This window comes from Salmo salar, chromosome ssa16 (assembly GCF_905237065.1).
Source record: "Salmo salar chromosome ssa16, Ssal_v3.1, whole genome shotgun sequence".
NCBI classification, from domain to species: Eukaryota; Metazoa; Chordata; class Actinopteri; order Salmoniformes; family Salmonidae; genus Salmo; species Salmo salar.
The window spans coordinates 4,013,604-4,027,547 of NC_059457.1; the positions used below are offsets into that span (position 1 = coordinate 4,013,604).

Genomic DNA, 13,944 nt, shown 5'->3' on the forward strand with positions numbered 1-13,944 from the left:
GGCAGTGATTACAGCTGTGAGTCTTTCTGGGTCTAAGAGCTAAGAGCTTTGCACACCTGGATTGTGCAACATTTGTCCATTATTCTTTTCAAAATTCTTCAAGCTCTGTCAAATTGGTTGTTGATCATTGCTAGACAACCATTTTCAGGTCTTGCCATAGATTTTCAAGCAGATTTCAGTCAGAACTGTAACTCGGCCACTCAGGAACATTCACTGTCATCTTGGTAAGCAACTCCAGCGTAGATTTGGCATTGTGTGTTAGGTTTTTGTCCTGTTGAAAGTTGAACTAATCCCAGTGTCTGGTGGAAGAAAAGCAGACTGAACCAGGTTTTAATCCAGGATTTGACTGTGCTTAGCTCCATTGTTTATTTTTAGTCGTGAAAAACTTCCCAGTCCTTAACGATTACAAGTATACCCTACTCATAACATGATGCAGCCACCACTATGCTTGAAAATATGGAGAGTGGTACTAAATAATGTGTTATTGGATTTGCCCCAAACAAGATACTTTGAATTCAGGACAAAAAGGTAATTGCTTTGCCACATTTTATGCAGAATTACTTTAGTGCCTTGTTGCAAGCTGTTTTTATTTTCACTCTGTCAATTAGGTTAGTATTGTGGAGTAACTACAATGTTGTTGATCCATCCCTAGTTCTCTCCTATCACTGCCATTAACCTGTTAGGGCTAGGGGGGCAGTATTGACACGGCCGGATAAAAAACGTACCCGATTTAATCTGGTTACTACTCCTGCCCAGTAACTAGAATATGCATATAAGTATTGGCTTTGGATAGAAAACACCCTAAAGTTTCTAAAACTGTTTGAATGGTGTCTGTGAGTATAACAGAACTCAGATGGCAGGCCAAAACCTGAGAAGATTCCATGCAGGAAGTGGCCTGTCTGACAAGTGGTGTTTCATCTTGGCTCTTTTTATTGAAGACTGAGGATCTTTGCTCTAACGTGACACTTCCTACGGCTCCCATAGGCTCTCAGAGCCCGGGAAAAAGCTGAACGATATCGAGGCAGGCTCTGGCTGAAACACATTATCGCTTTTGGCAAGTGGCCGATCTGAGTACTATGGGCTTAGGCGCGTGCCCGAGTCGACCGAATGCTTTATTTTCTTTTGTCTGTTTACCTAAACACAGATTCCCGGTCTGAATATTATCGCTTTTTTATGAGAAAAATGGCATAAAAATAGATTTTAAACAGCGGTTGACATGCTTCGAAGTACGGTAATGGAATATTTAGATTTTTTTTGTCACGAATTGCGTCATGCTCGTCACCCTTATTTACCCTTTCGGATAGTGTCTTGAACGCACGAACAAAACGGCGCTGTTTGGATATAACTATGGATTATTTTGAACCAAACCAACATTTGTTATTGAAGTAGAAGTCCAGGGAGTGCATTCTGACGAAGACAGCAAAGGTAATAACATTTTTCTTATAGTAAATCTGACTTTGGTGAGTGCTAAACTTGCTGGGTGTCTAAATAGCTATCCCTGTGATGCCGGGCTATCTACTGAGAATATTGCAAAATGTGCTTTCACCGAAAAGCTATTTTAAAATCGGACATATCGAGTGCATAGAGGAGTTCTGTATCTATAATTCTTAAAATAATTGTTATGCTTTTTGTGAACGTTTATCGTGAGTAATTTAGTAAATTCACCGGCAGTGTTCGGTGGGAATGCTAGTCACATGCTAATGTAAAAAGCTGGGTTTTGATATAAATATGAACTTGATTGAACAAAACATGCATGTATTGGATAACATAATGTCCTAGGGTTGTCATCTGATGAAGATCAAAGGTTAGTGCTGCATTTAGCTGTGGTTTGGGTTTATGTGACATTATATGCTAGCTTGAAAAATGGGTGTCTGATTATTTCTGGCTGGGTACTCTGCTGACATAATCTAATGTTTTGCTTTCGTTGTAAAGGCTTTTTGAAATCGGACGCTTGCGTCCCACCTACTCAACAGCCAGTGTACTCCCGTGGCGCGTTATTCAAATACCTTAGAAATGCAAAACCTTCAATTTTTCAAACATATGACTATTTTACACCATTTTAAAGATTAGACTCTCGTTAATCTAACCACACTGTCCGATTTCAAAACGGCTTTACAACGAAAGCAAAACATTAGATTATGTCAGCAGAGTACCCAGCCAGAAATAATCAGACACCCATTTTTCAAGCTAGCATATAATGTCACATAAACCCAAACCACAGCTAAATGTAGCACTAACCTTTGATGATCTTCATCAGATGACAACCCTAGGACATTATGTTACACAATACATGCATGTTTTGTTCAATCAAGTTCATATTTATATCAAAACCCAGCTTTTTACATTAGCATGTGACTAGCATGTTACTAGCATTCCGACCGAACACTGCCGGTGAATTTACTAAATGACTCACGATAAACGTTCACAAAAAGCATAACAATTATTTTAAGAATTATAGATACAGAACTCCTCTATGCACTCGATATGTCCGATTTTAAAATAGCTTTTCGGTGAAAGCACATTTTGCAATATTCTCAGTAGATAGCCCGGCATCACAGGGATAGCTATTTAGACACCCAGCAAGTTTAGCACTCATCAAAGTCAGATTTACTATAAGAAAAATGTTATTACCTTTGCTGTCTTCGTCAGAATGCACTCCCAGGACTTCTACTTCAATAACAAATGTTGGTTTGGTTCAAAATAATCCATCGTTATATCCAAACAGCGGCGTTTTGTTCGTGCGTTCAAGACACTATCCGAAAGGGTAAATAAGTGTTACGAGCATGGCGCAATTCATCACAAAAGATTTCTAAATATTCCATTACCGTACTTCGAGGCATGTCAACCGCTGTTTAAAATCAATTTTTATGCCTTTTTTCTCATAAAAAAGCGATAATATTCTGACCGGGAATCTGCGTTTAGGTAAACAGACAAAAGAAAAGAAAGCATTCGGTCGACTCGGGCACGCGCCTAAGCCCATAGTACTCTGAGCGGCCACTTGCCAAAAGCGATAAAGTGTTTCAGCCAGAGCCTGCCTCGATATCCTTCATCTTTTTCCCGGGCTCTGAGAGCCTATGGGAGCCGTAGGAAGTGTCACGTTATTGCAAAGATCCTCAGTCTTCAATAAAAAGAGCCAAGATAAAACACACCTTGTCAGACAGGCCACTTCCTGCATGGAATCTTCTCAGGTTTTGGCCTGCCATTTGAGTTCTGTTATACTCACAGACACCATTCAAACAGTTTTAGAAACTTTAGGGTGTTTTCTATCCAAAGCCAATAATTATATGCATATTCTAGTTACTGGGCAGGAGTAGTAACCAGATTAAATCAGGTATGTTTTTTATCCGGCTGTGTCAATACTGCCCCCTAGCCCTAACAGGTTAACGAGAGTCTTGTCTTTAAAATGGTGTAAAATAGTCATATGTTTGAAAAATTGAAGTTTTTGCATTTTTGAGGTTTTTGAATAACGCGCCACGGGATTACACTGGCTGTTACGTAGGTGGGACGATTTGGTGCCACCTATCCTAGAGAGGTTAAACTCTGTAAAGTCACCATTGGCCTCATGGTGAAATCCCTGAGCAGTTTCCTTCCTCTCCGGCAACTGAGTCGGGAAGGACGCCTATATCTTTGTAGTGACTGACTGTATTGATAAACCATTCAAAGTGCAATTAATAACTTCACCATGCTCAAAGGGATATTCAAGGTGCCCATCTTTGCGAGGCATTGGAAAACATTACTTTGTGGTTGAATCTGTGTTTGAAATTCAGTGCTAGACTGAGGGACCTTACAGATGTGTGGTGTACAGAGATGAGGTAGTCATTCAAAAATCATGTTAAACACTATTATTGCACACAGAATGAGTCCATGCAACTTATGTCTTTTATTTTATATTTTTACCCCCTTTTTCTCACCAATTTTGTGATATCCAAATGGTAGATACGATATTGTCTCATCTCTGCAACTCCCCAATGGGCTCCGGAAAGGTGAAGGTCGAGTCATGCGTTCTCCAAAACATGACCGCCAACCCGCGCTGCTTCTTAACACCTACTTGCTTAACCCGGAAGCCAGCCGCAACAATGTGTCGGTGGATACACCGTTCAACTGAAGTCAGCTTGCAGGCGCCTGGCCTGCCACATGGAGTCGCTAGAGCGCAATGAGCCAAGGAAAACCCCCCGGCGAAAAACCCCGCTATCCCGAACGACGCTGGTCCAATTGTGTGCCGCCCAATGGGACTCCCGGTCACGGCCGGCTGTGACACAGTCTGGGATTGCCTTAGACCGCTGCGCCACTCGGGAGGCCCAACTTATTGTCTCTTGTTAAGCAAATTTAGCCTTGACATATCAAAGCGGTTGAATACTTTTTGACTCAAGACATTTCAGATTTTCATTTTTAATTAGTTAGTAAAAAATTCTAAAAACATAAAATCTCAAATGCAGGCTGTAACACAACAAAATGTGAAAAAAGTCAAGGGGTGGGAATACTTTCTGAAGGCACTGAATTTAGCCTCAAAATGACATTTAAAAAAAAAAATATTAGGACAGTCATGGCTAGAAGTAGAACACAAAACAATGAAAAACTGTTTTACTCATAAGTTTTACTGACAAATGTCAATAAAATAAATCGGATACAAATTTATATTAATGCTGTAAGTACAGAAATAATTTGATCACTGGTAAATGAATACTAGTCAGCGACAACTGGGAGGAGTTTAGCGTTTTGTGAGCTTATTACAGTATTATAGACACTATGTCTTGGGATTTCCTATGATCTACGTAGAAGAACCCCATACCTTCTAACGACTCGTGTAGCTTGTGAGCGTCATAGAGCAAAACATTTTACATGAGTCTCAGCTGTCCATGGATAGCTTTCAATAGTTCGGACTCTACAGACATTTTTGTGAAAGGACCCTTTGAGATCCTCCCTCGTCTCACAAAAACCACTACCTCCCGTTAATCACACTAGTGGTTGTCATCTACGGGTGCAGAAGAAATAGACGAGTCCAATTGTACAATCCAGAAGTCTGTAGCTCAAACACACAATGTTTAAAGGGGGTTGGAAGTCCAAAACGCGGTGGCATTATGGTGGGACTCATTGGGTTAATTAACTGGTCTTCTTTTCATGAAAAAAAAATGTCATTCGCTAGTCAGAAAAGTCTGTATAGCCTTCCCCCACTAGAATGAACTATATACACATCTTCTAATGATCTACTGATAGGACAGACGCATGTCAGTCACAAACGAAACAGTGCTGGTTTGTCTGTCTGCTGTCTGTCCTGCCTCTCAGTTCCTGTGTTATTTGTGTGCCCTCTGGTTAGCTGCAGTCTCATTTATTTTCATGGCGGAGGAAGAGTATGATGCGTCTTCATCGACTCCTGAATCTAGTACTGAAAGCAAAAGCTGCAGCTAACTAGCACTGCATAAAATGTGGTGAGTAGTTAACTCAAAAAGCAGAAGAGCGAGAGATGGCTTTATTTCGTATCATTTTTTTCTCACTTTCATTTAGTCTCCTCAAAATACTTGGCTCAAACAGACAGGAATGCTATTCATGATAGCTAGCTGACTAAGGCTATCCAACACTGGAACTTTTCCAAGTCGGTTTTATTCATTTATTAACACCGAGGCCTGCCAGTGTAAGTGCTAAATTGTTTGCTGTAGACTGTACTGCGTGATTGTAGCGGGTTTACTAACGCATTAGTTCTATTAGCTATGTTGACTATGACGTTACTTTAGCTAATATGGTGACAACGATGTAGGCTGTGTAGCAGTTATGGTATGAAGGTTTGGCTTGGAAAGTTTTTTTTGCCTGGTCACAGACAGCTGTTGTGGTGTGCACTGAAGTGGGGAAAGGTGAGAGGAGTAGAGACGTGTTGATGTGAGAAGGAATTATACAACGAGCAAAGTGATGATGCTGTTTGTATGTGGCTGCTATGAAAGTGAACTGTGCGTGCGGGTGATCAGGGGTCTATTCATTCATCTGATTTTGTTGAAAACATTTCTTAAAACGGAAGCAAATGGAACGGGGATAAACCAAAATGAATTTGCCCAATAGAAACTCATGTTTGCAACTGTTTGGACTAACGGTTACACACTAGATCAGCTAAATGCAGGCAAGAGTGTGCAAGGCAGTATTGAATGTGTGTGTCAGTGTCTGTCACTTTGATTACTCAATTTGTCTCTCGACCTATGCATCTACATTATAAACTTTCATTTGTATGCTAGGTTGTAGGAACCTCATGATGGGTATAGGGAAAATGTAAGTATAAATTAGGAGCCTAAACCTATCAATATTACTTTGAGCTGGGTGAATGGAATATGAATGACAGTCATCCAATATGCTATAGTAGAAACTAGGCAACGCTCATTAAAAAACAAAATCGTCCTCCCTAGTCTTAAACAGCACAGACCGCCACTGATGTCATGATACTTATATAGTATTATTAAATATATTTATATAGGCCTACCGATTTGATTAAAATGTTGACAATGGAGTAGTCAACTGCTGCTTTCTGTGTAGCAAAACCCATGTTTAACACCTGCATCATTCTTCAATCATACCTGTAGGTCTATTCATGGGCCTGACATTGTGCTCCCCCACTTTTATACAATCTGGCAGGGGTCTTCCCCCCTGAACATTTTAGCATTTTTGAAACCTGCAATTCAATATTGAACAAAAATATAAACGCAACAAGCATCACAGTATCTCCGTGCATTCCAATTGCCATTGATAAAATGCAATTGTGTTCATTGTCCATAGCTTATAACACAACCGCCACCATGGAGCACTCGGTTCACAACGTTGACATCAGGCAAACAGCTTGTCCACACGACGCCATACACGCTGTCTGCCATCTGCCCGGTTGAAACCGGGATTCATCCGTAAAGAGCACACTTCTCCAGTGTGTCAGCGGCTATTGAAGGTGAGCATTTTCCCACTGAAGTCGGTTACAATGCCGAACTGCAGTCAGGTCAAGACCCTGGTGTGGACGACGATCACACAAATGAGCTTCCCTTAAATGGTTTCTGACAGTTTGTGCAGAAATTCTTTGGTTGTGCAAACCCACAGTTTCATTAGCTGTCTGGTCGGCTGGTCTCACACAATCCCGCAAGTGAAGAAGCCGGATGTGGAGGTCCTAGGCTGGTGTGGTTACACGTGGTCTGATGGTTGTGAGGCCGGTTGGACGTACTGCCAAATTCTCTAAAATGCTGTTGGAGGCAGCTTATAGTAGAGAAATTAATATTCGATTCTCTGGAAACAGCTCTGGTGGACATTCCTGCAGTCAGCATGCCAATTGCACACTCCCTCAAAACTTGAGACATCTGTGGCATTGTGTTGTGTGACAAAACTGCACATTTTAGAGTGGCCTTTTATTGTCTCCAGCACAAGTTGCACCTGTGTAATGATCATGCTGTTTAAATCAACTGTTTAATCAGCTTCTTGATATGCCACACCTATCCCAGTCTGCTGCCCCCACATGCTTCAAAATGGCCACCATTGTTCCTGTTCCCAAGAAAGCTAAGGTAACTTAACTAAATGACTATCCATCATCATGAAGTGCTTTGAGAGAATAGTCAAGGATCATATCACCTCCATCCTACATGATACACTAGACCCATTTCAATTTGCTTTCCGCCCCAATAGGTCCACAGACGATTCAATCGCCATCACACTGCACACTGCTCTATCCCATCTGGACAAGAGGAATACCTATGTAAGAATGCTGTTCATTGACTACAGCTCAGAATTCAACACCGTAGTACCCTCCAAACTCATCATTAAGCTTGAGACCCTGGGTCTCAACCCCGCCCTGTGCAACTGGGTCCTGGACTTTCTGACGGGCCGCCCCCAGGTAGTGAGGGTAGGAAACAACATCTCCACCCCGCTGATCCTCAACAACGGGGCCCCACAAGGTTGCGTTCTCAGCCCTCTCCTGTACTCCCTGTTCATCCATGACTGCGTCATGCAGTCCAACTCAATTATCAAGTTTGCAGATGACACTACAGTGGTAGGCTTGATTACCAACAACGACGAGACAGCCTACAGGGAGGAGGTGAGGGCCCTCGGAGTGTGGTGTCAGGAAAATAACTTCTCCCTCAATGTCAACAAAACAAAGAAGATGATCGTGGACTTTAGGAAACAGCAGAGGGAGCACCCCCCTATCCACATCAACGGGACAGCATTTGTATTTATTATGGATCCCCATTAGCTGCTGCCAAAGCAGCTGCTACTCTTCCTGGGGTCCAGCAAAATTAAGGCAGTTTATACAAATTTAGTTGTGGAGAAGGTGGAAAGTTAAGTTCCTCGGCGTACACATCACGGACAAACTGAAATGGTCCACCCACACAGACAGCGTCGTGAAAAAGGCTCAACAGCGCCTCTTCAACCTCAGGAGGCTGAAGAAATGTGGCTTGTCACCTAAAACCCAAACAAACTTCTACAGATGGAGAAACTCACAATGGAGAGCATCCTGTCGGGCTATATCACTTCCTGGTACAGCAACTGCACCGCCCTCAAATCGCAAGGCTCTCCATAGGGTAGTGTGGTCTGCACAACACATCACCAGGGGCAAACTACCTGCCCTCCAAGACACCTACAGCACCCGATGTCACAGGAAGGGCAAAAAGATCCTCAAGGACAACAACCACTCGAGCCACTGTCTGTTCACCCCGCTACCATCCAGAAGGCGAGGTCAGTACAGGTGCATCAAAGCTGAGGCCGAGAGACTGAAAAACAGCTTCTATCTTAAGGTCATCAGACTGTTAAACAGCCATCACTAACATAGAGAGGCTGCTGCCAACATACTGACTCAAATCACTAGTCACTTTAAATAATGTCACTTTAATAATGTTTACATATCCTACATCACTCATCTCATATATATATATATATATATATACTGTACTTTATACCATCTATTGCATCTTGCCTATGCCGCACAGCCATCTCGCATTCATATATTTATATGTACATATTCTTATTCCATCCCCTTACATTGTGTGAATAAGGAAGTCGTCGTGAATTTGTTAGATTACTTGTTAGATATTACTGCACTGTCGGAACTAGAAGCACAAGCATTTCGCTACACTCGCATTAACCATGTGTATGTGACCAATAAAATTTGATTTGACCTGTCAGGGGGATTGATTGTTTTGGCAAAGGAGAAATGCTCCCTAACAGCGATGTAAACAAATTTGTGCCCAAAATGTGTTTTGTGCGTATGGAATATTTCTGGGATCTTTTATTTTAGCTCGTGAAACATGGGACCAACACTTTACATGTTGTGTTTATATTTTTCTTCAGTGTATATTGTTTCTCAACAGAGAATCCATGTTTACTTGACAGAACACAATCTTTTTTCTTAGGTTTTAGACACAATAAACTCAACTGAAAGAGTAGACTAGACAAATGTCTTTCTTACTAGATTACTAATACACCGCCTTTCCTCAAAGTCCCACCCACAGAGAATGATTGACAGGTCTGAAACCGTACCAACTCTGCGACTCACACACATTCTGCCCCCACACCTGACAATCCCACCCACAGTGATTGATTGACATAACTATTAAAGGGATAGTTCACTCAAATTACAAAATTACCCTAAGCGAACATAGTAGCCCAGCTGATAAAATACATAATTTGAAGAACAAACATCATTGTAGCAATTCATATCTTAGAACTAAAACCTAAAACTGTAAATATGACTTCAATCGGCCATGTTTAATGTTAAAAAGGTGATATCTATAGTCCTGATCATATAGACCTAGGCAATATCCAAAAGAACTAACACACTGAATCCATACATTCTCTGTCATTTTAATTGTCAAAAACATTCTATTCAATATCACAACTAATTTTACCAATCCGGGAGGTAAAGCCGTTATTCAAAGTATTCAATAATATAGCTGTGTATTTCGGATGGAATCGAGGCATTAGAGTGTACCAGAGGCCACCAAAATAGAGCTTGTTCTGCCATTTTCTTTGCCAGTTTTCTTTGCCATTCACGCGCACACACAGACGCACACATTAAAGCTCTTATCCCACTACTACTGCTGTGTGCTGCTGTTATGTTGTTGTGTTACACAATCAGATCAAGGCTAAGATATTAGGATTCATCCCAATGAATGACATCATGGTGGGTTCGTCTGATCCCATCTATCTGGCCACTCCATTCGGTCTCCTCTCTCTCTGAGACTCGTACTGTCCCACACACTGCAGACTGCCCAACGCAATCCCTCTCCGCACAGAATACACAGGTGTGTACACCATGCTGATGGGCAAACGCAAATCACACACACAAAAAGAGAACACACACACACACACACACACAAAACATCCTCCTCTGTAGGACAAAAGGAGAGGGGAGCCAGGGAAAAGGAGAGGGAAGCTGAAGCTGTTGAAGAGTTTAAGGAGAGGGGATCTGGGGAAAACCTTAAAGAAAGCCAGGACAGGAATAAAGAGATACAACGGAGGAGGAGGACGCCCAGCTGCTTTCACAGTCCTCCAAGTCGCCGTGGCAATTGTCATGGAAACTCTAGAATGTTCCAGACCCTGAACAGGCAGCACCACAGCAACGTCATGGCAGCCACCGTCAACACCAGGCGCTAGACCATCCCAAGCTTAGAGATAACTAACCAGCTACGTCACCTTATCTTTGTTTTGACGCCTCGCCGGCTACAACCTTCACCGGACTCTAACATGAAGTAGTAACACTGATGACGTGTGCGTGTTCCGGAGGTTAAAGAGAAGAAAGTATCTGCTGGGTGCAGTGAAACAACACACAGCCAGACATAGTCTTATTCATTGACTTACAGAACATTCGCAAAGTCTTCAGGCCCCTTTTGCCACATTGTTACGTCACAGCCTTATTCTCAAACGAATGAATATTATTCATATTTATCTCATCCCTCTACACACAATACCCCATAATGACAAAGTAAAAACAGGTTTTTAGACAACAAAAAAACTGAAATGACTTATTTAATAACTCATTTGCTCTGAGACTTAAAATGGATTGATTGGATTTGATTTGGAAAGGCACACACCTGTCTATATAAAGGTCTTACAGTTGACACTGCATGTCAGAGCAAAAACCAAGACATGAGGTCAAAGGAATTATCAGTAGAACTCCGAGACAGTATTGTGTCGAAGCATAGATCTGAGGAAGGGTACCAAAACATTTCTGCAGCATTGAAGGTCCCCAAGAACACAGTGGCCTCCATCATTCATAAATGAAACAAGATCGGAACCATCAACACTCTTCCTAAAGTTGGCCGCCGGGCCAAAGTGAGCAATCGGGGGAGAAGGGCCTTGGTCAGGGAGGTGACCAAGAACCCGATGGTCACTCTGACAGAGCTCCAGAGTTCCTCTGTGGAGATGGGAGAACCTTCCAGGAGGACAAGCATCTCTGCAGCACTCCACCAAATCAGGCCTTGATGGTACAGACGGAAGACTCTCCTCAGTAAATGGCACATGAAGGCCAATTGGAGTTTACCAAACGTCACCTAAAGAACTCTCAGACCATGAGAAACAAGATTCTCTGGTCTGATGAAACCAAGATTGAACTCTTTGGCCTGAATGCCAAGCATCACGTCTGGAGGAAACCAGGCACCGCTCATCACCTGGTCAATAACATCCCTACAGTGAAGCATGGTGGTGGCGGTATCATACTGTGGCAATGTCTTTCACCGACAAGGACTGGGAGACTAGTCAGAAATGAATGGAAATATGAACAGAGCAAAATACTTGATGAAAACCTGCTCCCCATCCAACCTGAAAGAGCTTGAGAGGATGTGCAGAGAAGAATGGGAGAAACTCCCCAAATACAGGTGTGCCAAGCTTGTAGTGTCATACCCAAGAAGACTCACGGCTGTAATCACTGCCAAAGGTGCGAGTAAATGTCTAAATATTTGCAAAAATGTCTAAAAACCTGTTTTTGCTTTGTCATTATGGGGTATTGTGTGTAGGCACAGCCAGAAGAGGACTGGCCACCCCTCACAGCCTGGTTCCTCTCTAGGTTTCTTCCTAGGTTTTGGCCTTTCTAGGGAGTTTTTCCTAGCCACCGTGCTTCTACACCTGCATTGCTTGCTGTTTGGGGTTTTAGGCTGGGTTTCTGTACAGCACTTTGAGATATCAGCTGATGTAAGAAGGGCTTTATAAATACATTTGATTGATTGATAAGGAGAAAAAACGATTTCATACATTTTAGAATAAGGCTGTAACGTAACAAAATGTGGAAAAAGTGAAGGCGTCTGAATACTTTCTAAATGCACTGTACATTACATCCACATAACCACACATTCATACATATACACTCTCTCCCTCACTCAATCCCCCCCCACACACACACACACCCCCTCACCGCTGTCTTTGATGCCGTTCTCCTCTATAGTAATCTGTTCAGCCAGTTCAGACAGAGACTCATCGATGGTCTGACTACCTCTCAGAGTCTGGGACAGCCTCCTTCTAAACCGCTTCATCTTCTCCATGGAGCTCTCGGGAAGGGGAGGCCTGGGGATGGAGAGAAGAGGGGACAGTCAGTTACACACACACACACACACACACACACACACACACACACACACACACACACACACACACACACACACACACCAGGCCTTGGGAGAGGCCAGATTCATCAAAGAGGAAAATGATACCCCACACACCGTTACTGTTAAATGGTCCCACTGTTTATTTTGTTGACTGGAATGTTAACGCGGAGAGAGGAGTCGGACACAGAGAGGCAGTGAAGAAAAGCTACTGAGGACACACTCTCAAAAAAAGAGGGACGATAAAGTATTAGAATACATATGGCTGGGAGTTCTTCTTGATCAGCCCTGGAACATGATATAAGGCCTTCAAAAGCGAACCAGAGGGTAAACAGTGTGTCTTTCTTTGACGATAACTGCCAGTACTACTTGTGGTTGAGAAAGCGTGACAAATATGTGTATCTTGTAATACAAGTGTGCGTGTCAAAAGGTGTGCTTCTTTTGAAAAGCACTCCCTGTGTGAGTGCGGTCTGAGCAGGTCCCAGCATGTTCCTGGGCAGGTCCCCTAATAAATATAGCTTTCAAAGATTTCACAACGAGTACAGCCATCAAACACACCTCAAGCTATACATACTAATTCCATATCTATAGTAAAATGAGTTTATTAAAAATAATAACCGTCAAACTACCTCAAGATAAATATCCTAGCAATCCCACATCTATAGTTAAATGAAGACAAAAAGAAGACATTGCAGGACACAAAATTTATAGCTACTGACTGGAGCGAACACAAGAACCTATCAACACTCAAGGAAACAGGCCTAATTTAGGAGTCAGTAATATAGAGCCTAATGAATTTCCCACGCTGGAAAAACAATGTATTGGGGGAGATAATCATTCACGTAGCTCCGGGACGGAACTAATCTAGTGTGAAGAAGAACCCAGAGATCAAAACATACACACGTCATTTAGACCAGCGATACACTGAGTGTACAAAACATTAGGAACACCTGCTCTTTTCATGACATAGACTGACCAGGTGAAAGCTATGATCCCTTATTGATGTCACCTGTTAAATCCACTTCAATCAGTGTAGATGAAGGGGAGGAGACCGGTTGAAGGAGGATTTTTAATCCTTGAGATAACAGAGACATGAATTGTGTGTGTGTGCCATTCAGAGGGTGAATGGGAAAGAAAAATATGTTAAGTGCCTTTGCACGGGGTATGGTAGTAGGTGCCTGGTTTGAGTGTGTCAAGAACTGCAACGCACCAAAGGACATCCATCCAACTTGACAACTGTGGGAAGCATTGGAGTCAACATGGGCCAGCATCCCTGTGGAACGCTATCGACAACTTGTGGAGTCCATGCCCTGGCGAATTGAGGCTGTTCTGAGGGCAAATGGGGGTGCAACTCAATATTAGGAAGATGTTCCTAATGTTTTGTACACTCAGTGTATAACAG

The 13,944-nt window shown here is 42.4% G+C and overlaps 1 protein-coding gene across 4 annotated transcripts in view; it reads right to left on the reverse strand.

The window, feature by feature from the left end:
- The window catches only part of LOC106573057 (cyclin-dependent kinase 17), a 63,708-nt gene that overhangs the window by 29,114 nt on the left and 20,650 nt on the right, over nucleotides 1–13,944 (reverse strand). For 3 of the 4 annotated variants that reach the window (XM_014147708.2, XM_014147707.2, XM_014147709.2), the window contains exon 2: nucleotides 12,356–12,504. The exons of the other annotated variant lie outside the window; for it this stretch is intronic. In XM_014147708.2, coding sequence (XP_014003183.2) covers nucleotides 12,356–12,504 — 149 coding nt within the window. The remainder of the gene's footprint in view (nucleotides 1–12,355; nucleotides 12,505–13,944) is intronic. 4 annotated transcript variants of the gene reach the window in all.